Source organism: Bemisia tabaci, chromosome 9, assembly GCF_918797505.1.
Source record: "Bemisia tabaci chromosome 9, PGI_BMITA_v3".
NCBI classification, from domain to species: domain Eukaryota; kingdom Metazoa; phylum Arthropoda; class Insecta; order Hemiptera; family Aleyrodidae; genus Bemisia; species Bemisia tabaci.
The window spans coordinates 7,049,717-7,076,034 of NC_092801.1; the positions used below are offsets into that span (position 1 = coordinate 7,049,717).

The 26,318-nt window shown below is 37.4% G+C and overlaps 1 protein-coding gene across 6 annotated transcripts in view; it reads left to right on the forward strand.

Annotated features, from left to right (window-relative positions):
- Positions 1–24,262, forward strand: part of LOC109033054 (uncharacterized) — a 38,977-nt gene extending 14,715 nt beyond the window's left edge. For 2 of the 6 annotated variants that reach the window (XM_019045495.2, XM_072304552.1), the window contains exons 3-12: positions 5,797–5,967; positions 7,218–7,417; positions 10,577–10,820; positions 11,957–12,894; positions 14,124–14,343; positions 15,951–16,080; positions 17,181–17,379; positions 18,412–18,552; positions 20,000–20,232; positions 21,489–24,262. In XM_019045495.2, coding sequence (XP_018901040.2) covers positions 5,797–5,967; positions 7,218–7,417; positions 10,577–10,820; positions 11,957–12,894; positions 14,124–14,343; positions 15,951–16,080; positions 17,181–17,379; positions 18,412–18,552; positions 20,000–20,232; positions 21,489–21,810 — 2,798 coding nt within the window. In that variant the 3' untranslated portion in view covers positions 21,811–24,262. Of the gene's footprint in view, positions 1–2,860; positions 3,299–3,349; positions 3,870–5,796; positions 5,968–7,217; positions 7,418–10,576; positions 10,821–11,956; positions 12,895–14,123; positions 14,344–15,950; positions 16,081–17,180; positions 17,380–18,411; positions 18,553–19,999; positions 20,233–21,488 lie in introns of those variants that run through there. The other 4 variants (XM_019045487.2, XM_019045480.2, XM_019045504.2 and 1 more) reach the window with 4 other exon arrangements.
- The last annotated feature ends 2,056 nt before the right edge of the window (positions 24,263–26,318 follow it).

Sequence of the window (26,318 nt, forward strand, 5' to 3'; positions counted from 1 at the left end):
TGACAGCATTTGCGAGTTTCAATTTCACTAGCGCTTCCGGTGATTTTGATTACAGGCATGCGCGCGTTAGCGGATCCAGCAAATTGGCAACATTATTGTTTTTTCCCCATTCAACCATACGTAAATGTATCGATTTTTGTTGGGGCCAGGTGCACCGACATTAACGATTATTTATCATAGGTTTAAATGGAGGAAATCCGATGTTGCCAAATTGCTGGATCCGCTTCTGCGGGGAGTTCTTAGTCTTCCCGTTTAAATTAAAAACCCCTTCTTCCTCAGGAACAGTGTTCGAAACTCACAGTCGCCAACGCGCCAAATGCGCCTAAGAAATTGGTCATGGTGCCTAAAAAATGAAGGCTCTGCGCCAACGTGGCCCCTTAAAATTTCCCACCCCCCCCCTCCAAAAAAAAATTCTAATTTTTCTGTTTGGTGATGTTTCAAAATTCCCCCCTATTACAGTTACTAGTTCTGTAACTAAATCGTCTTACGTCTAACTTTTCACTAAATGCGCTGTGATATGTAGGCAAAAAGTCAATCTGGCCCCTAAGACATTTTCAACGGCCCCTGCAAATCGAGCTTGATGCGCCACATGGCTCCTGAAACTCGAAGGTGAGTTTCCAACACTGCTCAGGAATTTCAAAAATATTACTTTTTTATGGCTCTGTACGCATAGATTGCTGCGATTTTGCGACAAACTTGTGATTTTCACTGCGGTTTTGCCCCCTCCCCCCTTCCAAAAAAAAAAAAAAAAAAACGCGATTCTGAATCCGTTTTCGAGGCCCTCCCATTTTCACACGCGACCTATCGCGACCCGCCCGATCGCTTTTTTCGACAGAAGTTCCTACTAAGTTCGGCCGACGAACCTAGAGACGAATTAACGAACCGAATAGTTGGAATGATGTAAAATACCATGTCCTTGTTCTCCTGTATTCCGTAGGTATGCAATTTTACCGACTCGGAAGTCGGAATAGTTGTATCACGCGTTTCGCCAAATCTAACGTTTCTACTCCTGCGTTTAAGTCTTTGAGTCAGTGGCAAAGAGATTCTCCTTCATTGCATGCATGCAATGGACCCCTAGACAAGGCACGAATTCAAGCATTCTGATACATGTTTCTTAACCAGAATTTCACGTAGAACACGATTCGCGCAACGAAAATGACTGAAACCAACTCCTAACAAAGATATTAACGTTTTTATTTCACATTGGCTACAAGGAATTCGAACTGCCCGCTCACAAGAAACTCAAAGCTCTACGCGAGTCAAATCGCGCACTACAACGGTTTCTGCAAGCCTCTCAATCGAGCAATGTTCATTTTCCACCATGTTTTTTCCAAACTATAAGCAATTTGCTACAGCTGAGCCAAAGCGTCAAGCCTGAGGTTGCCAGATTTTTACATCGCAGAGACTGTCATGATAACGTTTAGCGCGCGATGTGAATCACGCAGAGCATTGAGTTTTCATGAGCGGGTGGTTTGAATTCACGCATCAAGAATCATCAAATATCTTCGTAAAAAGTCGATTTCGGTAATTTTCGTTGTGCGTATCGTGTTCTACGTAAAATTTTAGAATCATGCACGGAAAAAAATTGTATTCATTCATTGCTAAAAACAGTGAGTGCAATGTTTCAATGTAGATTTTACAACAAAAAAAATGCTACTTCAACCACCCCCGTGGTTAAATTAGTTCTATTCAAATGCATTAAAGTATGCATTGGTTAAAGTAGCATTTTTTTGTTGTAAAATCTGCGTTGAAACATTGCACTTCCTGTTTTTAGCAATTGAATTGTTGAATCAGCAATTTTTTTTCCGTGTGTATCAGAATGCTAAAATTCGTACCTTGTCTAGTGGTCCATTTCATACAGCAGAAAATTCTCCATGGGAGCTTAGCTTTTGAAAAAAGTCAGTGCATGACGTCACTACATGGTCATGGTTTTCTCAAGAACAACTCGCTACAAGTTACTTGCATCACCACTGTTACTGGTCGCGACAACTTGATTTTCGTTGGTATCGATCATTTTAATCTAATCACTCGAAAGGATTAAATGACTTTGCCCGCAATTAATATTTAATCGCAGCGATCTAGAAAAATATTGCGTTTGTAATGCGGCAAATTGAAGTGCTCTACATCGTGGTTGAAGACCTTACTTTTCGGGTAATTTTTGTGCGTGAGTCTCTCTATCAACGCGTCTACAATTTTCGGGATTGTGAAGATTAGAGAGGATTTCAAATTTTTGGAGAGCTGAAAAGTGCAGAAATACTCTTTATCGCACGAAAAGAGTACTGCCGTGCTAAGGGAGAACGCCGTATGAACATTCGAGAGTTGCCAAATTTCCTTCAATTAAGTGTTCATTTTTTAGGAAAGTTATGAATATTTGTCCTTGAAATTTGCAGGGACTTCAGGTGAAATTGCGAAGAAAATAATCTGAAAAATTGGAAGGAAAATATGTATAAGTTTACCAGGAAATTCGTGTTTTATCAAAGGAAATTTGGCAATGCCTGAAGGTTCATACGGCGTTTTTCCGTAGCACGGCTGAGTAGTCTGCCGTGCTCAGGAAGAACGACGTATGAGCCGTCAGACGTTGCCAAATTTTTTTCGATAAAAACCGAATTTGTACAGGGAAAATTGTGATTATTTTTTTTCAAAATTTTCGTATCGTACGCAATTTAATCTAATATCCCTATCTGCAAATTTCAAAGAAAAATGTGCATGAATGTCGTCAAAACACATGTTTTATCACGGGAAATTTGGCAACTCTCAAATGTTCATACGGCGTTTTTCCTTAGCACGGCAGCGGTAGTGCAGAGATTTTAATATACACGTAACTTAGGCAACAGTGTAGCTACGCAGTTGCTGTTGCGCATGCGTCGATGCGGTATGCGGTCATTGTTTTGATTGTGTTGTTTACCTACAAAAATGGACAAATGTACCCATTTTAGCTTTTTCTCCAGTTCTAAAATAGTCAATGCTAGTGTCATATTCGAATCAATTCTCTTTATCTGCAACTATTCTTCTTCCAAGAGGGAAAGTGCGTTTACCGGATGCATAATATTATGACAGGTTCTTGCAGCCCTAACCTCTTTTTCAATTTAGTGCCAGGGCTAAGATCTTCAGTTCGAACATGAGTGAAATGTTTCCATTTACATTCAGCATACGAATCTATCACTGAACTTACCCAGCTCCAGCGGTTTGGATGAATTACATATGCAAGTGTCTGCGCTCCTCTTGAAAGCAATGTCTACTACGCGTCTTTTTTCTTTGCAGATTGCCATGGAGGTTATCGCCCCAAACATTGTCTAAAGTAAGCTTATCCAGAAAGTTTACTCTTTCTTCTTGTCAATGTCTGCTTAAACGGTGGCTTAAAGTGAATTCATGTAGTTTGCTAAAGTCTGTTAAATACTCTTGTGCCATCTGCACTTTAAACCTGGAAAAAATCGATGATAAATTCTTATCTTGTGATCATTTTGATCCACGCTTTCACTCCATGGTTTCGGATGTAAAGTACCTCATAATTTTCTCTCAGCTTTTATTGCTCAAATAATGATATACCTATTTGCCTTTCCTCTTTAGAAAATTTACCTTTTGCCTCACAAGTTATCAAATTTTGCTCAACCATTTTTATTAATTTTCGTTATAATCAATTAAGTACAATTCTATTCAAAATTTGCCTTCATCAACATGCCTTTGCATTATCTTTTGTCAATTTTCTCTTGAAATACCAATTGTCTCTCAAAACGAAATTGTACCTTCAAATTTTCAAGCCAAAGCAATTAGACTTTTCTCCATATGACATGCTCCAATGAAGCATAAACGTTACGCTTTAATAAGAACAAAGAAGAATTTGCTCATGACCAGAAAAATTCAGCCATCAGGTGAAGACTCTATTTGTATCAAACCCCCAAGTTCGTATCATTCATTGTCATCCCCCATAAGATTACCCTTAACATTGCCAGATAAGTATTTAAGTGAAAAAGTCTGTCCAGGTTTACTCAAAATGCAAGCTCTCCCAAGAATATAGGTACCGATGACGGAGTAAAGCACGGAGCTCTTTTAATTTAGATCACATTTTAGCGTTGAAGCTCAGTTGTGAGGTAATGCATAATTGCCAAGACTCAAGTTGAAATATTACTGCCCTTCAGCTAAAACTTTATCATTAAGATCAAGTCACCTCTATTCTCATCTTGTTATCAGGAGGTAGAGCGGATTTACTGCATAATCACAAATTATGTGATTTCCATGGGAGCGACTCCAGAATCTAAATGTTCGTCTCAATCAGCTCATAAATCTTTGAAATTACATCTGGCAATGTTGTATATGGATCATTGTAACCCACTGCTGTGTCACCTATTGCTGTTGATCACCTAAATTTATGCTGCGCTCTTTTGAGTCCCGCTCATTCTTTCATCTAATTCCAGAAACTTGAACACCTGCCGAATAGATTTTTTTGTCTCCCACCCCAAGGAACTTATTTTGACCGCACTGTTTCAGTATTTCTTTCTCTCTTTTTCTTTGTCCATAGCAGAACTCTCCTATGAATTTTCCTGAGATTTTTAGTGATTTCTCCCTCCCAATAATTTATCTAATTTTTAGTGATTTAGAGAAGGAGAGGTAAATAAGATGTATATTAATCATTAGCTATAGAGAAAGAGAGGTGGAATAATATATATATTAATCTTTAGCAATACAGAAGGAGAGGTAGAATAATATATATATTAATCAATGGCAATAGAGAAGGAGAGGTAGAATAATATGTAAATCATATATATTATTGGTTTTTACTGAACCCTTTAAGAAAAGTTTCTTATTTTTTCGGACTAATCGATTTAACAGTTTTCGTATTAAAAAATAAAATGTTTGTAGAAATACTGAAATAGGGTGGACGAAATACATTCCTTTTTGCGGGAGATGACAAATTGGAGTGATAATGGTTTGCTTTCATCCCCAGTCTTAAGTGTATACCCTCCCCACCCCTCCCCATATTGTCAGAAGCACTGACACTTCATCTGTTTACATGCCCACCTTCACCAACAAATTTTGAATTGTCATCCTAGCTGGACTGTGCCTCTGACCTAATTCCGTCATTCGTTTTTATTATTTGGAACGGTAGATTCCTGCCTAACGAAATGAACTTTCTTACTTTCAGACTTTCAGATTAACACTTAATTCTAAAGCTGAAATCATTTTATATTTACCAATGCATGCACTTCCTCAATGTCATTAGGATTATACTTGTTGCTCAAATTCATTGCCTCATACAATTAGTGAAATTCGCAACTTTTTTGTTCGCTGTCTCATTCAAAGCATATGGTTTTCTCTATGTGTTCATCTCCAATTTGCAGCTCTTACTTTTCAAGGTATTAGTTAGATTTGAGACTCGAAGCTTGCAATTCCATCCAATACCTGAAGAAATTTATCAGGTCTTCCAACTTTTTAAGTTTTTTCTCCCTCATTCCTTTTCTTTGATTCCTACCTAATTTTTTTCTTACTTTTTTTTCAGTCCCTGTTGTCTGATTGTGTTAGATCAATTTGTGTTATCATCTGCCAGGCTATCAATGAACAACACATCACCGTGCTCATCATAAAAAAAAAAAATTTGAAAGATTTAGGAATAGTATTGAAAACGTTTAACATCACTTCATGTATTTTTATTTTTCTATGTTAATTCCCTTTGTTCGATATCATCCAAATTATTTTATCCTTTCTGTGTTTAAAATCTGTGTGTTTGATAACTTTTGAATGGTTTCCTTTTTAAACGAAGTGAATGAAAGATTGTAATATCCTACTTTGTTTTATTTGCAGGTATTTTTGTGCAACCCACAGCACGTAAACGAAAAGTTGGACGTTGTAAACTCTGCTCCTTGAAGTTCTTGTCGAAACACAAGTTTCATAAACATATCAGGAATCATGTCTCTCAACCTATAGTTAGACTTCAAAAGATCAGATGGCCAATTGTTGTGAAGATCAATAAAGGTAGATTTTGTTTTTTTGATTTTCGTTGAATTTCTACCGCTGTTTAAGAGCAGAAGATATCTGTAGATGCATGGTGGAGTCAAATCGCCCGTGTGATAGTTGCATCATCTCTTTTGCTTTGTACATAGTAGAAAATCTTTGTCTATAATATCCAAAATCATCAAGCTCAGTGCAGCCTAGAAGTCCCAGGCGGAGAATACAACTTTTTCCAAGTCTCCATAAATTCTTTTGAAAGATCTTTTACTGGACAAGTATTGCAATCAATCTATTTTCTAAAGTATTTAGTTCTGAAAGGAGTTTCTTTTGTTTTATTTTTTGTTCTCTTCTCGTTTTTAATTGGATGACAGAGTTCTTGAAATAGACTGTCTGACAAGGTGTAAATTTTAAGCATCGCAAGACTCGTTGTCCCATTGAAATTTCCTATCAAACACGATTTGTGCCTCGAAAATTATTAAAAGTAACTTTTGATCACGATATTAACGTTTTCCAATGTATAAATTCCAATTTCTCGCTCTCAATACGAAACCATAATGTAGGTGCATCAGTTAAATTAATCTCTAAACGTTACTGTGACAGTCTCTGCCGTATATAACTATGGCAACCTCAATCTCAGCGCTTGGGTTCAATTGATGCACATTGTTTACTGTTTGAAGAATGCAGGGCGGAGAAGGAATACTGCTTGATTAAGTATCCTGCCAAAACTATCGCAGTGTGTGATTTGATTTATGTAGCCTTCAGTTTTTCTTGTGAGCAGGAAATGAAAATTTCTTGTAAGCTGTGCTGAATGAAAACATTAGTATCGTGGTTAGTTCCTTTCAGTAATTTTTGGCGCCAAAATTGTATTCTTCGTGAAAATTTGATGAAAAAACATATACCAGAATGCATAAATTCACCCCTTATCCAGTGGTTCATCCATAGAACATCAAGACCAGCATGCATTAAGATTGTTCGTTTTGGTAGAGTTAAATTCAGTCTTTGCTGTGTCCATACTTTTACATCTATCTTCGAATTTTCTAATAATTTTTCAATTTTATTGTCTTGTGACTTTTGTTCCTCTTTTAGTAGGGTCCATTCAGGGCACTCATTCAAACCGTGCCAATATTTAACATGTTCTACAATTAAAATGAATTTATGAAAAAAAAATAGTCAGGTTCTAAAGATGGTACCAAGCATTTCACTCCTTCCGGCAAACCAGATCCAAGAGTTTAGACTGGCAATAAAAGCGTGACAAGAAACTTTTTAAATTGCAGATCGTTGGAACCTTAAAGAGAATGAGGTTTTTGATTCTCATAACAACTATGGGGAACCACCAACAGATTGTTTGAAGGTGACAGAGCGAAAGAAATCAGACGATGAAAGATCCAATGACAGCTCTGGCAAAGCGTGTCCACTAAAATTAACCCTCAAGATTAACAAGAAAAAAAATTCTGCTGGGGCTCCTGAATTTTCTGTAAGTACTTTAAATTCTGAATTGTTTTGAATGTAGAGAGGATTAAAACGTAGCAGGTCAGCTTACACCTGATGTTGAGTTTTATAACCTTTAAAATCTCTCATTTGGCTGTCCAGACTGTCTGAAGTTTTCTAGATTTAGTCATTTCGCTCTCCAAAGTGTCAATTTAGTGACTTTGACTATGGAGACAAGAGAAACAGAGGACTTGATGCAACAAAATTTGGACAATTTTAGGACAGAATTATAAAATCATGAAATGTTCTTCTGCTCAATCCAACTGCAGAGACTCTAAAAATTCTAATATTGTTAGGCTGTCTTAGCTCTAAGCCGGTTCTGAGTATTTAATTATCTATCTAGTCTCATCAATTCAAAGAAAAAGCCAAGCCCCTCAACAAATCCTCCTTTATCTGAAGAAAATTTGATATGCTTAATTTTGTTCCCTGAATTCAAATTTTTAAAGCAGTGGCGTGGCGTGCTTTGCGATTTATTGATTGATCTGCCATTTAAACCTACAGAAAAGGACCAGTAAATAGAATGCTTGCAACGAACACCTTAAGAATGGATCCTTTACCACAGCCTCAAATGGGAAGTATTGATTATCGATCGTTCACGTCTGGCCACTGTTTTAAGGGTAGTTTAGCTGAAAATAATGCCTATGGCTACCCTCCAATCTTTTGAAATTTCCTAATTGAGTAATTTTCCGCATTAAAAGTTGGTTTGCCAGAAAGTTCCTTCGAAAATTAATCCAACCACCGCTTTGAGTTTGTAAGTGAAAAATCGATTTTTTTCAAATTAAATTGAGAAAATTTACACACCTTGAGGGTGTCAAATCTTGATAGAAATTTTTTTAAATTAAACTAAAAATGTAACATCTTAGGGATAGAAGCAATCGGACGATTATAAGGACAATCACAATCGCAGTCTGTTGCTGTCGTTTAGAGAGACTGTTGATGATTCAGCCAACTCACGTTAAATGTTCAATATAAAACTGACCTAAGAGAAAAGTCCCTCAAAAGAGAGAAAAAATTTTCCTTTAAGAGACTTATGCTTTTTTTTCTGAAATTCGAAGTATGTTAGTGGAATCATCAAGACTCATTAAAGTAATACCTGAATTTCTTTTAACTTGGTAAACTTGGGGAGTCATTTACCGCATTGATCTAAACACTTGTTTCTTGAAGTTTTATTTTTTATCTATTTTTATTCATGTTATGCGAGTTAGAAAGTCGACTAATTTCAATGTTAAAATGCTGTATGAAACTCCTGTCCAAGTGTTCTGTTGTGTTAGTACATACTTGCCACTGGCTGAAAACTTGTCAAGTGACTAGTGTCAAGACTAGTCGAAAGAACCGGGTAAAATTTTAAATCCTCAAATTGATACTGAAACTACTATTGATTGATGGAAGATGTAACTTTACGAGATGTATGTTTAAATATAAACTCAAGCACTGTTTGACTTGTGTTCCCATTCCAAAGAATTTTCGAAATGCCCCCTTCCTTGGAAAAAGCTCGACTAATCATATAATTCAAGCATGCATTTTCTCGTTTGTTTTTTTGTTTGTTTTTTTCCCGAAGGTTGGTGCATGAACTCCTGCCTTTTATTTTGTTTCGTTTTGTTTTTTCTTACGTCTTTGTCATAATTTATTTGCACAGTGAAGCACCGACTATCCGGTGCAATGTGGTGGAGGTCCATGCCAGATAACGAAAATGACGGAGAATTAAGAACACCAAAAAAAAAACCCGAAAAAATGTCATTTCAAGCTCTATTTGTCACCAGAAAGCACAATCTTGGCCAGTGCTCTATCGTATTTGTAAAACATAGTCATCTACTTCAAGAATAAATCACAAAAAACCACTCATATTTTCAATTTTTACCCAAGACACTGGTTTCTATCGTGTCACGTCTGGAAATGACATGTTTTAACGGTGAAAAAGCTGTGCTGGGTAACCGAATTACGGATAATCGGTGCTTCACTATGTAATTGTTGGTAAAGTAAGGTACTGGTGAAAAACGATTCTTCAAATCAATGTGATATGTTTCTGTACTGAGTAGTTGAATGGAAAAAGAAAAGTCGTCTGTTTTTTGTCCAGCATATGGAGGGTTTTCTGTACTCTAAATGTTTAATGGCCGGAGGGAAACGCAGAAAATAAGTTTGATAGCATCAGTGGAAAGGGCTAATTGTTTTCGGAATTCTTTTAAGGAGGCAGTAAATAACGAAATGATCGTCACCGAGTTTTATCAAGTTTTTAAAGCCATATGACTATAAATTACATAGTTTTGGTCATTTTAGATGAAGTCAAAATTGAGTGGTCAGGATTGTTCCTGCAAATCCTATCAGTGAAAGTTCTCACACTTATTTTTAATACTTTTGCAAGAGCCTATTAAAAAAGTATCAGAAATGAAAGAAATCCAAGAATGTACTCCCAGAAACTTGAAAAAGTAATATATTATCAGAAATTTTTGGTATGAAGAAAAACTTGCTACTTTGACAGGGTTGCCACATTCAAGGAATAACGGGAAATGTTAGGGAATTTTAAAAAGTCAGGGAAAATGACGAAAATGTAATTTTTACTTTTTCAGTTATCATTTTTTTCAATGTCAATTGAGGAGCACCTTCATTTGTTCTCTAGAATGGGTTTGACGTTTCGAACAAGAACTTTTGCCCGAAAACTATTTCTAAATGTCTTTTTGACCATCTAGCATAACTTCAATTGTCAGGGAATTTCAACTTCATTTCCTAGCTTCGGTGGCAACCCAGCTTTAGCTTCAAAGTCGACCTTAAATTACTTGATATCTTATGAAAAATGCTTCAGCTTCAAAGGGGACATTAAATTACTTGATATCTTATGAAAGATGCTTTAGCTTCAAAGGGGACATTAAATTACTTGATATCTTATGAAAGAACGAAAGCTTCATATCTTCTAAATCTTAAAATCTGGTCGTAATGTTTTTGAAAATTTTGGAATTGACCCGTAGACTGAGGCTCTTTACCAGACCTAGCCTCAATCCTGCACAAAGCAAAATAACAACACTATATCCCTAGTGGCCAGGTAGCCCTATAGTGAAATAATCATCATTGATGATCGAAAATTAAAGGACTAGCCGAAAACACCTTAACACTTTGGGAGAGGGAACCTACAAAGTGTTTATTCTGTCCTCAGGTCGTTTCCACCCCTTCTCCGCCCTCTGATATATCTCTCGGCTTGGGAGAGCATACGGAAGACTCCTTCGAACGCTTAGCCTCATCAAACATGACGGATCAGTGTGTGTCTGAAAATGGGCTGACGTCCATGTCGGAGGAAGAGGAGCAGATGGCTGACGACAATTTCTCCTCTAACGAGGAGAACTCGGATGCCAATCGAACAACTGAATCCGACGTCGGCATGGATCAGCAAGAAAGCGAAGGTATCTACAAGTTGATGGATAACTCGGCTCATTGAGTGTCTTCTCCACAAGAACAGGAAATGCCTGATCTTTCTAATATCTAGTGGGGGGCGAAAGTGAGGCATGGAGAGATATCAGAGCAAGTCTAAAAAGAGAACTTATTCATTTGAGCTCAGGAACATAGAATATTTTAGGAATATTATCGAAAAAAGTTGAGTTGTTTTTGGAATGCTGAGGATTTCCATGAAATACAGGAAAATTCGTTGTAAGAAAAATTTGCCTAACGAGCCGTTGACATCTTAAAACCCTCTTGGTGTTTTCTTCCTAGTATAATGATCGGATGCCTAATTCATGACTGGCATAATAATAACTTATAAACGTATAAAGCATAAAAACATTCTTTTGTGTCAGATAAGTGACTTTAATCTACAAGTTTGTTCAATGCCCCAATGACTTGACACAACTTCATGAGTCCCCATCCAAGGGCATGAAAATAGTCCGAATGGCTGGCCATCTTCCTCATGCCCTTCATGAATCCAGCTCAAGTGATTTTAGAGTTTTGAATGTTAAAGCGACAATAGTTTGTCTCGAAAGTAATACTAAAAAACATTAGAGTCCTGTGTGAAAGGTTGTAGTATGTTTTGGCACGGAAAACACAGAGAAAACTGTTCATTTCAATAGATAAGCAAGCCCAAGTACATTAAAAGATGCTTCATTCTTGATTATTGAACAGGCATGTTTACTGCCTTTATTTTGCTTTTTTTTTATCACTCATAGTATCTCGTTATCTAATCTTGGGTTCCTGTTACAATTCATGTCAGTCTTTCACAAGTTAAAGGTGAAGGTTTTTTTTCTGTTTTAATTGAGTATATTTTAATGATTGGACGAATTCAATCCTAGAATTAGTCTAATTGCATTTATTTTCAACTAGTTTCCTCTCGTATTTTATTTATTAACAGAAAACTAGGTAACATACATCCTTGATATTTACTATGAATTTTCCCTTAATGTGTTGTTGTGTGGTCAATGGTCGCAAACTATCTCGGATTATTAATCCTTTGAAACTCTATGTGGGTTGGGATCTTGGTACTAGCACGTCCATTGTTACTTTTTCTTATAATTCTATCCCTTCCTTATTTTAATATTTGACTTTCCAGTTAATGGCGATGAAGAGCCGGACTTGGAAATGTCCGCTCAGGATGACACGGACGATCCTCCTGAAGACCTAGACAAGAAATTGATCCTGAAACTCACCTCGAAGAAGGAGTTTCTGGACCCTGAGGAACAAGAGGAACAGGAACAAGAGCTAAACGAGTCGAAAGAAGACTCTTTCTGCGAAGAGGAAGAGATGAGCTTCAAAAACGGGATTGTAAAGCAAACTCTTGAAGACATGAAGAACGGAGACTTGGAGGACGAAAAGCAGTACAACCACAAAGATAGCATCACATCGGAGTCAGAAGAAGATGCGCTCAAAGAGGGCGACCGAGATAACATGGAAGAAAACGGCTCATCCCGGCGGAACTCCTTCAACTCGGCAGAAGGCACTGTCTCGCCTGCCCCCAGCGAGGGAGGAGAGAAGAGCGTCGAAAGCAAATCGGAACCGGAGTCAGCGCCCACACCGACACCTGAAAAACGCGAAGGTGGTGGCTTGCTGAGAGTCAGATCTTCGTCAGAAATGATGAAATCTGCCTCGGAATTCGATATGAAAGACCCAGAGCTTCACGCTGAAAGTACTGATTCTTTCATGTCAAGTATGTCCGATGACCAAACGGGAGCGCCTGTCCCTAGCTCACCGGGTTTAACAGTCCTTAGTGCCGCTCAACTGGGCGCTACGGAGAATTCAAGTTGCGACTCGGATAATCTTCTGCAGAACATGGAGTATCAGAATCAGCTGGCGAGCGGTTACAATTATCCCATACAGCCTGAGGGCACGGAGTACATGTCGATAGACCAACTGGGAGCCGGGGACATGAACTATCGGTGTAATTTAGGACCCGAATGCAGCGGAATGATGTTCATGAGCGCTGCCGATCTAAGCGCCCATCAAGCCTCTGCTCATAATATGGTGCCTCCAGTTCAACAACTTGCTCAACAGGTAAGCTCCCTCTTTGTATCTCCATTGCACTTTATTGGGATTCAGGAAATTGATTTTTTTCGATGCTGATTTTCTTGCCGTGTCTCTTGGTTACACAAAAGGACACAATAAATCATCTGTCCAATTACCTGTTTTTCATGTACAATGGTTGAATGCTGTGCAGATTGTCTCCAATTGTAGATCTTATTTGTTGGGAGATATTTAACAAGGTGTTTCCAGGTCTGTTGAGTGCAGAAGAAGGGCTGAAATAATATGGAAAAAATTAACACCGCCTGAAGTTTTTCGTTTTGTATGTGTTGGTTGATGAGGTTATCCTGGGAGTTCATATTATTAGCAGCCATAGAGAAAAAAAAGAGGTGTTCGCATCTTGAGGATTGTTCACCCCTGTGACGCAGGTCGGTACAGCATGGCCAACAAAATCCTGAATTCGAAGTATGAAAAGCGGACCGTAAAGTCAGATTCTTTTTGCTTAAATCAACTCATGATATAATTTCAATCACTTCTTATAGAATGACTTTTTTCCATAAACTACACCATTTTCAAGAAAATCGATGATAAAAGTCGTTCAGACCTATATCATCCAAATAATCCAAGATGTCCGAAATGAAAACCCCTCCTTTTTTTTCTGTATGAATAGCAACCTCAAGCAGCTTGTTGCTGCTGAATACTACCTTGGTTTTTCTCCTTGGAAGGGAAAAGTACTCAAAAAGTGTGAATTTGTGTTAAAATTTTTCTTAAGAAGGCCCTCAGACACACCCTGTGTTTACTGATCCGTAACAACAAAAGCATGTTTAATGAGATGTCACTTTTTGTCACCAGTTGAATGGAATGAAACAGCGGTGTGGGTGGATTTTTAGTTTTTGAGCGTACCAACTGATCTTTTCGATAGGGAAAAATTCATAGTTCTTTTATATCACAAATAATGGATGAAAAATTGTGTTTTAAATTGTCAGGTTCCTTAACTGTTTCGTCTCCTCAGGATCTGCTTTAACTCGTTGCGTGTCATTTTGGCTCACAGACCTGACGCAGACAAAATGTTGTCAGACATTGACTAACAACAAATTTATGTTGTCAACTTCTTGCCAACTGTAATCAGACTCAGGTCTAAAAAAAATTTTGAACCAGGTCTTATAACTCTCTCAGTTGTTCTTGAAAGTTTGCTTTTTTCCCCCCTTTTTTGCATGATGTCAAAGGGCCATCTTTAATTAGTTCAATCTATTGAATTCTAGTTTTCTGGTCAGGTGCAGCGAATGCCCGTTCCGCAGCAACAACCAGGCATGCCACCGCAAGGTCCGCAGTACTCGATGCGAGGAATGAGCCCTCAGTTTCGCCAATCAATGCCGCCTCACGGCGGTCTCCTCGCCCCAAAGCAATCCATGGGCGGTCCAAGGTATCCTACTGGACCACCAGGGAGGTTTCCCCAGCCTATTCGACAACGCATGCAGATGTGTAAGTTTACTTATTTCTTGCCTCAATTTAAAATTCTTTAAAGAAAGGAGATTTCTCAGCAAAATATTAACATGTCCTCTGCTGATGTGTTGTTGCGTGTTTGTAACCCTCAGGCCAGAAAAACTTGCATGTGAACTTAAAGTAAAAATAGACGGGAAAAGGCGACAAGACAAGACTCAAAAACATACAATAATTTAGTCACGGGACGTTTCGAATGGTCTCCCTGTCATTATCAACCGTCAAAAAATAATTTAAAAAAAACAAAAGCTGAAAAAAATGTTATCGGTCCCTGGTCAGAGCAGCCATGACCAGGGATGTGTAACATTGTTTTTAACTTTTTTTTTAGACTTTTTAATTCTTTTTTGACAGTTGATAGTCACCGGGAGACCGATTGAAACGTCCCTTGATATGTAATAATTATTGTTTGTTTTCTCAGCCTGGTCCTAGCCTTTTCCTGTCTATTTTTATTCTATATGAACTTAAAGATGGTTACCTCTAATTACTGTAGCACTAGTGCTTCCCATTGGTTACACATGTAAGCCTAGGGTTCCCAGCGATCTGGAAATTCCGTAAAAGTCTGGTGGAAATAGATGGGCCTGGAAAATTCAGGGAATTTGCTCTAAAAGCCCGGAATTTTTCAAACAGAAAAAAATAAAAAGTACAGAAATAGTCCTTTTTTGCTGAAACCATCCAGCGGGAGTATTTTAATTATCTGCTGTGCGCTGAACTTTGAACCAGCGGTTCCGGTCCATCGGTCTGCTGTTCCACAGTAGTAAATTAAGAGTCTGCTGTCGAACCAAAATCCTGGGAAAGTCAGGCAATTTTCTTTCCCCGAGGTTTCTGGGAACCCTGTCAGTACTCCACATCTTGTTCTATAATGCTAACATTCAGGTTACACCCTCACATAATCTTTTTCTACTGGAAATGCAAAAAGTTTTCAAGATATTCATTAATTTAATGTTAATCTTCAGTGTTGGTGAGCGTTAGTTCTGGAAAAATCAACCATGTTGTGTGCTAAAATCTGGCTCTGAAATCAGCGATTATTTATATATCACAGCAGAATTATTAAATTTTAAGGCTCATATGTTCTAGAAGCATATGTCTGGAATCTTTCAAAACAAACAGGAACTTTGAAAGTTTAATAATAAAAGCTAAAACTTGATCCCAGTTCCTCTTATCGGAAGTCCGTAAGTGCGAGAGAGAGGGTTCACGATGGGCGAAAGATATCTTCAACTGCTGAGAGGTATCACTCGTGATTGGTCGTATCAAGATCATTTTGCTTACCCCTACTTTTTTCTGAGATCAAGAGCTTCAGAAATGATTTTACATGTCTCTTTTGGTGTCAACAGGAAGAAGAATGTTACAGCTAGAACTTATGACCTTTCGATTTTATCAGAAATTCCTTTAATTTTCATAATAGCTCAAGGACTCATGTGGAGCTGTACGAACTCTAATGGCGTAGACCAAAAATCAAAACCTAGCGCTGGCACCCCCTGCGTGGAGAAATATCTTACTTCTTGGAGCTTAGATAAACCTTAGTACTCAATGAGTCTGCTTAATTGTTCCTGAACTTGTTTAATGTTTGAATTTTCGAACTCCTGTTTCAGCTCCCGTTAATGGACGTGGGCAGCCTATGGTGGGACGAGGGGGAGTCGTCAAGAGGCCTGGACCACCGCTCGGCCGAGGGGGCACTCCAATTCCCCAAAAACGTCGGTATGATACGTTGATGCCAAGCAGGTAATTTCAGTCTTCATCTTAATTTCTCTCTCTCATTCCGTAGCACATTACCTGCCTCGGTGTTTTAGCTCTTATCTCCTGCCAGGCCACAAAAACGCTCGAAAAAAACCACCTAGAAAATGCTGCTCAATAACAAATTCTCCATAAAAAAACGACTGTGTTGTTTCCAGTTTTTGTCTGCGAACTGTTGATGTGAAAAGTCAGGGAATTGTGATCCTTTTGGTCCGGAAAAACCTGGAAAAGTCAGGGAAATTTTTCCTGCTGAGGCTGTAGCAGGGTGTCTACAAGTCTGGAAATAGGACTGATTTTTTAAGGGTATTTCAGAAGTACTGAAAAAGTGCCGAAATTCCGCAAGAAGGTCCAGAATTTTTTTCCATTTGTTGTCATTTTTGTCGCAATTTGAAGAAGATATTCAAATTTTTCGAATTTCGTCAATTGGAGGTACTGAAAAAGTACTGAATTTTTCTGTTGAGGAGGTACTGAATTTCTTGGGAACGTACTGATAAAGAACTGTAAAAGTACTGATTTTTGGCCAGCCTGTTTAGTAGACACCCTGTGTAGGCACTCTGAAGAAGTTCTTTTGTTACATTTCTTACCAAAGAGACACGAATTCTTTCTTCTTGCTACGAATTTTCTCAATATAATCATCTTTCATAACCAGTTGGAGAGACTTGAAAAATTTTAAAAACCAAGAGATCATGATCAATTTTAAAATTATTGGCAGTATCGCACCATATTATTTGCATGTTGATTTGTTGTTGATCGATTGTTTACATATGAAATTAGTCAATCTGGTGTTCCCAGTCCAAGAAAATCTTGAAAAGTCAGGGATGTGTTTTGTTTTGGGCAGAAGACGTTTTTTACGTTGAAGTTTTTTGCCGGACAAGTTTCTTGAATCCTGCATCTCAAGACCCACAATCAGCTGCTTTATTTTAATGAAAATCAAACTTTCAACTAGTTCTATCCAGCAAAAATTATGAATCATTGAACGCTTTTCCAACTAACTAAGCGTTTGCTTCTCATGATCAGAATGCTCTCTTAATGAAAGGGCAGCATTGATTTTTATGGATATTCACTCTTCACTTAATTATTGTCCACAGATTAGAGGACAATGATTGTCACGTGATAGCTATGCAAAAGAGGAACAATGACGCAGGTCTAGTGATTCAAAACGTCCAAGGCCGAGATAACAACCTGTTCCAACTTTCTGACGCTATCACCCTCTCCTTGCGGAATCAACAACCCAAGGAGAACCCAACTAAGTCTGTCGCCAATGTATTAGCCTCTAGAGGAATTACCGTAAGTCCCTCTGTGTTATTATTCTTTTGTTCTGATGAAATATGGTTAAGGTGATTCGATAGACGCCATATTTTGTGTCAGAACAGCATGCGATATATCGCATCCATTGGTTCCATTTTTTCAGCTACTCGTCATTTTCTTCACTTTTGAGATCGCAATTCTGTTGTCAGGAGACTTAAGCACTCACTTACCAATTTTAACAAAGAAATTCAACATAATAAAGGCGTGGTTTTTTTTAGAGAGAAAACATTGCATTCGATACTGATATCGAAACTGCACTCGAATGCAATGTTTTCTCTCTAAAAAAACCACGCCTTTATTACGTTGAATTTCTTTGTTAAAATTGGTAAGTGAGTGCTTTAGTCTCCTGACAACAGAATTGCGATCTCAAAAGTGGAGAAAAATGACGAGTAGCTGAAAAAATGGAACCAATGGATGTGATATATCACATGCCATTCTGACACAAAATATGGCGTCCATCGAATCACCTTAATAATCAGTGTGTTCTGCACTGTTTCAATGGGTCAGTGGTGCCTCATATTCTTAGTTAATTTTCCGCCAGAGCCAAGTGAGTTGAGTTCCCAGGAATAAAGAAATTGATTTTTAAGTTGTTAAAATCTAGACCGGTTCGAAACGATATTTTTGACTGTCTGTTTTGACGTAGACAAGCTAGATATTAGCTGATTAATTGAAGCCCAACAGAACACATGACCTAGTTTTATCATCATGACTGTGCTTCTGGATGGTCAGTTTTTTAATCAGCTTCCAGTAAAGTTCTTTTTTAAACTTTTTAGTTTTTTCCTGAAATTTGATGTTGTAAAGAACTGTCAGGTGCTCTGCAGAAACTTTATGCCACTGACCCATTGATAATATTGATCGGTAACATCACTTCTGAAATAAATGAGTAAGTAAAATAAATAAGAAGGGGAAAAAAACATCACTGTAATTCGAATTTTAGAAAATTTTTTGAACCTTGATTCAACTTTCCTCTCATAAAACTTAAACTATTCATCTTTCATTGTCTTCTAACAGGTTACTCCTTCTGGAGGTGGCAGCAAAGCTCCTATTTCGCCACGACGAAACTCCCCTACAGAAGCGGCCCTCAATTCATTGAATCACAATTCTGCAATATCTATCATTTCAACAAACAGCAACAATAATTCTGGCAAACAGGTAAATATGCCTTTTAGTTCTTTTGAATTCGATGTTGCAAGTTCAGGGTGTCTACTGTACGGAAAGAGAACGGATACACTGAGAAAGCATGGATTTCTGAAGGTTGATAGGGAAGTACGGAAAAGGTATGGATTTTCCGCGAAAAGGTACGGATTTTCCGTGAAAAGCTACGGAAATTCGAGACTTTCATGATAAACTCTACAAAGTAACCTTGGGGATATGCGCTTTCTTAACATAATCCATTCATCAAGTTCCCGGCTCTATTCCTAGTGTTTTTCAGTTCATTCCTTTGTCATCTCATCATTCCTCTTTCCTAATCCGAATACAGTTATAAATGTGTGAAAGGTAAGGAAGAAACAATGATTTTTGAGAATCGTCAAAATAAGGAATTTTCAAGAAGGTAAGGAAAAAGCAAGGAATTTTGAACGGCAGGGTACTAGTAGACACTAAAGTTGTTACATTCCTAATCTTTGGAAGCTATGTATTACTTGGTGAGTTGTTTAGGCATGGCATAAGTTCTTCAAATACCGGAGTCAAAACTCAAAAGAGTTTATTACAGAGCAACTCGACTTACTTTCGTTTGTTTTATTGCCTCTACATCCATATTTGTAATTGAACGTTAAAGAAACGCACCAATTTTTTGGAGGAATTGAGATTTTGCATTTTCGACATGCTTAGCGAGGGTATAATTTGTTAAATATGTTTACAATGATGTCTAGCAGGCTCCATGTATGGATCTTCATAAAATTCTAATTACAGTGCGGGTATTGATGGTGTCGCACGGTTTTCCTTCGACATCTTTGAATCAGTAGAAATAAAGCTTAGGTTAGGGGTTGCTTGACACTGAACTGCAGGTATTATTTCTGATCTATTCGATTAGTCTTTGGCTGTCCCAGATTTAATTGTGCTGCTAATTTTTCCATCGGTGGTTCCATCTTGAGCATCTTGATGCTGGAAGTATGAAATTTTAGCAGCCTCTAAAGCCTCCCTCCAACTTGCTCCAGCATCCTTTAGTGAATCTTGGTTTGTGGTATGTTTCTTCAGTACTGTCGAGGAATGCCACTAAAACAAGCAATGAGGTTTCCGGAAATAGGGCTGATGCACCTGTGGACCCTTTTTTAAAAAAATGTTCATCATCAGTCATCCTATTATATCAGTTCAAAGTTTCTAGTCAATTATCGAAATTTTGACACCAGGAAATAATTATTCTAATGAAAAGAAGTATGGAATTTTGTGAAATATCTTTGTGCTGAATCGTAAAATTAAAAGTGAAGTTAAAAAAAACAAATTGGGATAGCGCCCGATGAAAAACCCTCTTGTCAGTGCAGTGGAGGGATTCTGTCTTCTTTTAACAGTCTGCGAAGTAAAAATGATGATATTGTTACTGTATATTCAGTTTGTACACATTGAAGAGTTAATTGATATGTTTCAATGTTTGTCATTTCAGGCTGGCAACACTGGGTTTGCAGTTCCACAAGGCATCAGGAGGACGAACATCACAGAAAGACCCCCAAGGCCTCCGACGGTGGATCTAACCGGCAACGACCCACCTCAGAGACTCGGCCGAGGCGGCGCTCAGTATACGTGTCAAGTTTGTGATAAAACTTATTCAAGTCCAGATCTGCTCAACCAACACATGCAATCACATCGGACAAACCAACAAACCAAAATACCTTATAGGTCAGTGACATCCATCAATCAATCTCTTATGATCTGCAAGTGTGTCTCTCTATCTTCCACTGTTCCATCTGTGAGTCAGGGCAGTACTTGAAAAATTGAAAAAATATAAATGAAAGGTTATCACTTTGGGAAAAGACCCTGCTTGGAAAATCTAAAGATTCAACCTCCGCTGAACTTTATTATTATTTTATTTGATTTTGCTTTATGAGGTCTAACCCCTTCAATTGGTGAAGGTTCCTTTCAATTTTAAGTTAGTGAGCTTGCACTGTACTTAAATTTATCACAACCATCACAGCACAAAGCTTGAGATTTTAATTGGAAAATTATGGTTAAACTAAGAACTATCTCCCATCAATAGCGGCAAAAATATTGAAAATACGCCTTGTAGATCTTTTGAACTATGATAAAAAAATGGGCGTTCACATAGTTTAAGTTACAGTGTTCACTACTTTATCATATAATGTAAAAGAACCAGGGTCACATTTCCAAAATCTGAATAGAGCAGGCTCATCGAGAGATGATCTCCTGTCTTTAGCCGCAGAATCATAAAAATCGCCCAGTAGGAAGACAGAGCGAACCGGCACAAAAAATGAAAATTTGAGGGTCTATTAGGGAAAAATTAAGGGGTAAATTTAAGGGTATTTAAGTGTTGATGATGAATTCCTTTCTTAGAAGCAGGGCGGCAAGCGTCAGGGAAAACAGGGAATAGTCAGAGAATTTCGTACCCAGTCAGGGAATTTTTGCGATTTTCCCTTTTCAAGAAAATTAATCACTTTTCTGACCAAAGTTTACTTCAACGATTCCTGAATTCCATCTTTATTTTTCCTTCGACGAAAGAGGAATAATTTAATATTTGCCTTTCCTTTCTTCATCATTTAGCCTTGAACCCGTCTCAGGAATAGACTCACGATCAGTTGACTTTGAATTTGGAATTCATTCATTTATTTTACTCTAATTTGCAGTGATTGTGAAATGGTTGCCTCCTTTTATCGAATCCGGTCAAGGTTCGTATTTCATGCTCAGCTGCAATTACTTACAAAAAAAACCTTTTCGAAACACTAAAGCCATCCAGCAAACAAATAATGTTTTCCATGACAAAAATGTGTTTCATTTGATGGTTTGCGATAATTACCAAAGGTCAGGGTATTCCGTCAGTAAGTCAGGGAATTTTTAAATAGAATTTGACTTGCCACCCTGTAAAGGTACCTAGGAGTTTTTGCCCTCTGTGTACTCAAACTCTTGTAATCTTCTTTCAGGTGCAATCTATGCAATGCCCAGTACCCGAACCAACAGTCGCTCCTGCAGCACAAAAAGTCACATCACAGAGATACCGGTGGCACAGAGATGGCGCTGCCAGTTGTTGACCTCAAGCAACCCGGGACGCTAAGCCGATTACAGCAACTAGGTGTTAAGTTTTGCATACCGCTATCGCAACTGGGGAACCAGTCCGGTGGAGGCGTCTTCGGTCTGCCAGTGATATCCATCGACGGTGCTAAAAATCCAGCCGTGTGCAATCTGGGTGCCCTCGGAGCCTCGAATATCCTCTCACTAGGTCCGATCAAGTCGCTCGGTCGTTGACTGATATTCGGTCAGTCTCTGGTGGCCAGAGGATTTAATTTTAAAGCTATGAGACTTATTTTGTTAGAGATTCTGTATCAAATGTTCTTACCCATAGGTAAAGTCTGAAATTCTGAGCAGCGGAATGATTTTCTTCCCTTGTTAGTTTGCCTAATTTAAAGGAATTTTTAAAAGCGAGTTCCTTAATCTATTTTGACCTTTTAACCCTTGGAGACTGAGAGAAAAACGTTGTTATAGGCATAAATGGATGTAATGTATCCTTTCTGCATGTTTTTTTTCAAATTGCTGTCCGCAACGTTATTTAAATGCACCCTCCACTATTTCTCAATCCTTTCTATTTTAACTGTCGCACATCAATGGCTAAAATGGGAAATGACATTTCTCCGTTGGGATGTTTCAAAATTTCTGCTCCTATTTTATTTTTCCGGAAGAAACGTGCCATCTCTCTACCTTGATATTTACGCAGATTATTCCACTGACAGAGAGGATAAATTGAGGAAATTTCAAGGAATCATGTTGACTGTTTCTCAAAGTAAAAATAAGGTATGACAGGAAGTCTGCAATGTCGCAAAAAGAAATGTGTTGTTTCCCAATTCAGCTATTGAAATTATTTGAGTTATTTCCCCTTGGAAAGTAAATGAACTATCTTGTCCACTCTTACAGCCCGCACTTAGATTTATCAGTGTCCCTTTTAGCAGCTCTTTATTAAGCCTTTTATTATTATTTTTGTGTTTCGTTTTTAGACAAGCAGCTCACAGTGCTGTATTTTTTTGGATTTCTTAGTTTTTTACTTTCACATAGTTTTCAGAATTTCAGTCCTTTAGGGTTTCATGCCAAAGAAGTTTGCTGATTTTGAAAGTGGTGTAGAAGATCTGTTACTTTTATTCCATCCTACGTTTCAATTCGGAAATAGAAACAACAGGTCGTTTTTTGCTTTTCAAAGGTCTGCCCACTGATTTTGTATTAAGTTTGTTCAGGAGCAGTTAATAGAGCACTCATAATATGTTATAATTGATTTCTATAATTTTTTGTACAAGGTATTTTTCTGAAGTATCAGATTGTTTCCTCTCCACGCTCTCGATGCACCAAAAACAGCGCCAAAAATTTATATCAGATTACTGATTATTCAAATTTGACGTAGGTTTCCCCAAGCTTTGCATGCTGATTAAGGTCTTTTTACTTTGTAAGCCTCTCACTTGCTCAAGTGTTCTTTGTCAATTTTTGGTTCATTCCTCAGAATTGAGCAATATTTTTTTCAATACTTAATATTGTTATAAAACACCCTAAATTATCTAATTTTTTTTTTTTTTTTTTTTTTTGTAAAATATTCTCAGTCTCCCTACATAACAGTCATCAAACATTTGATCTGTCCTAATTGATCACCAGTCAATATATTTTTATGAACAGAAACATTTTCATGCTGTTAAGGGTAAAGAAAAAGTGTGCTCATCCGTGTCAGTTTTTCCTTATAACAGTTTCGTAATTATTCTCTCCTCTTAGTGAATTTATTTTTATCTGATGCTTTTTTCAGATTTGTCCCTTCCATTATTGGCAGCAATGGGGGAAAATTAATTATTCCCCCTAAAATTCTTCTCTTTTTTGTTTCATATATTTAATACGATTGTTTTGACAAAAATCCTCAAGTATTTGAATTTGTTTTTTATCTTCAAAATTTTGTTTTTCCATGTTTTTTTTTTGCTCTCATGTGATCTATTTATTTTCTTTATTTATATATTGTCTCTCATCCACGTTATGATCTTTTTCCTGTCAATTTTCCTCATGTCAAACTTACTTGCATCCGAGATGGATTATGCCAAAACTCAAATATTTCCTTCATTAATGCATGTTCATTGTCGTAAGAGATCTGAATTGTACCCTTCAGTATTAAAGAAGAGTTAATTCAAAGACTGCTCATCTTAAAGATAAGTGAAAGAGTCGATCATAGCACCATGAAGAAATCAAGCGGTGGAAATCTGAGTTTGCCTTATCTATGTTGGCAACTCCGCGTTTCCATGGGACAGAACCAAAAGTTCATTAGTAGACTTGCCATGGCAAAAATCTCTTGTCTACTTAGAATCTCTTGTCTACTTTCTACCGTTTAATATCTTCTTTTTTGCGCTGTGTTAAACAGACATACTACCCATGTCTTTTTTTTTTTTTTTTTGAAGCCTTAATTAAATTTTGTACAATTGTATCGATGTATATTTGTTCTATAGTATTTGTGAAAACTGTAAAAAATCTTATTTGTCTGTTCCTGTAAATTTACTGTAGAAATTTTTTTTACTTGCTTTCGTGATGTATTAAATTAAGAGAAAATTCTGCAGAGTTTGTAATATAACCATTGGGAATCTGTCCTTTTCCCCCTTTCTGAGAACAATATATTTTATAAAAGGTCAATGTTGATACAGTTACGTAGTTTTATTAAATAAATGAAAAATGAACTTTTAAACAATTTTTTCTTTATTTTTGCGAATTTTCATCGAATTTTCCCCCATTATTTAGGGTTGCCACAGTCAGGGGAAATTTTTTTACATAATTACATATACTTGACATTCAATGTATTGAACAACAAATCATGCAAACTCGGATTTGAAGGTGGCGATTTTTATTTCCTCGTAATCATCTCGCATATTCTCTAATGCCAAATTTTACGAAAAGTTGGGAAAAACAAGAGGTCAGGGAATTTCATTTTCTGAATTCTGTGGCAACCATGTCACTTTTTGCAAAGCCTGAGTGCATCATTAATTGGACCGAGTTTAACAGAAAGGAACCAAGCCACATCAGCTATTGCCAAGTTTAAGTGGGCAATTAATTTTTTTACGAGAGAACGTTTGTTCGGATTCCTTTGAAAATTTTAAAGAATTTGCTTCGTACCATGGAGAATTTTCACTGAAATTTGCACGAAAATCCGCACAACCGTTTTCATGTAAAAAATTAAATTGCCCAGTTAAATTTGGCAATAGCTGATGTGGCTTGGTTCCTTTCTGTTTAACGCGGTTCAATTCGTGTGTGACTCTCCTCTAGAAAAGGGACCTTAATCCATAAGAACTCTAAATTGAGTTATTAATGTCAGAGCATAGCGCAATATTCAACCAACATTTTGGGAAAAGAGATATCAATTTAGGCACTGGATGCGAAAAGGGCACTTCCCGGTTGCAGTGTTTCAGCCTCTAATATTTCATTCACTGTAAGGAAAGTGAGTGCATCCATATCACTAAGAATTTCACCGAAAATTCCTTATGATTCTACAATGGACCACTAGACAAGGTACGAATTTCAGCATTCTGATACATGTTTCTAAACCAAAATTTCACGTAGAACACGATGCACATAACGAAAATTACCGAAATCAACTCCTTACGAAGATGTTAAATGATTCTTGATGCGTGAATTCAAATCACCCGCTCATGAAAACTCAATGCTCTACGCGATTCACATCGCGCGCTAAACGGTATCATGACAGTCTCTACGATATACAAATCTTGCAACCTCGATCTTGACGCTTTGGCTCAGCTATAGCAAATTGCTTATAGTTCGAACAACACACGGTGGGACATGAACATTGCTCGACTGAGAAGCTTCCTGAAACCGTTGTAGTGCGCACTTTGACTCACGTAGAGCTTTGAGTTTCTGTGAGCGGGCAGTTCAAATTCCTCGTAACCAATGTGAAATAAAAACGTTACTATCTTCGTTAGGAGTTGGTTTAAGTAATTTTCGTTGTGCGGTCGTGCTTTGCGTGAAATTCTGGCTATGAAACATGTATCAGAATGCTTAAATTCGTACCTTGTCTAGTGGTCCATTTTCTATGGAAAGAATTCTAGCAAAATCACCCACTTAATTTTTCACCAAGGGATAAATAAGCAACAGAGATTCTGAAACACTGCAATCGAGAAGTGCCCTTATCGCATCCAGTGCCTCAATTGAAACCAAAACTATGGCGGTTGGAGGTTTACGATTTGAAAAAAATTCTCATGGGAAAAAACCTCTGAAACTTTAGTCAGCCACCCTCAGGACACAAAATCACTGGAATATAATGCAACTAAACACTCTTATAAAACCCAGAAGATAACTGAAATGCTTTCAACTTGTTTCTGAGGATACTAGAAAAAGTTGTCCTTTGAGATGTCAAAATCTGGGTTTTAAACCCGACTCCCAAAAGCTGTTTTACGGGCATGACGCAGTGACCTCAGGTCCCTTTTCTCTTTGACAGTCATGTCTACATATGTATTAACATGAAATATATATTTTTTGCAACAGCCTTTACTATTAAGAGAATACATATGGATTGTACACTGTATTCCACAATTCCTGACACGACAATATTCAGTGATATCATCGCCTACGATACTGCTCAATACTTGTCGCAGAGATGTAACAATTACAGAGAAAAATTCTGAAGAGAACAGTTTTTTTTACTAAATTGTGTTGCACAGGAAACATTTCACATGTTTGTTCAGCAATAACAACAATAACATTTACATTTTTCATAGAACATAACAAAAATTCTT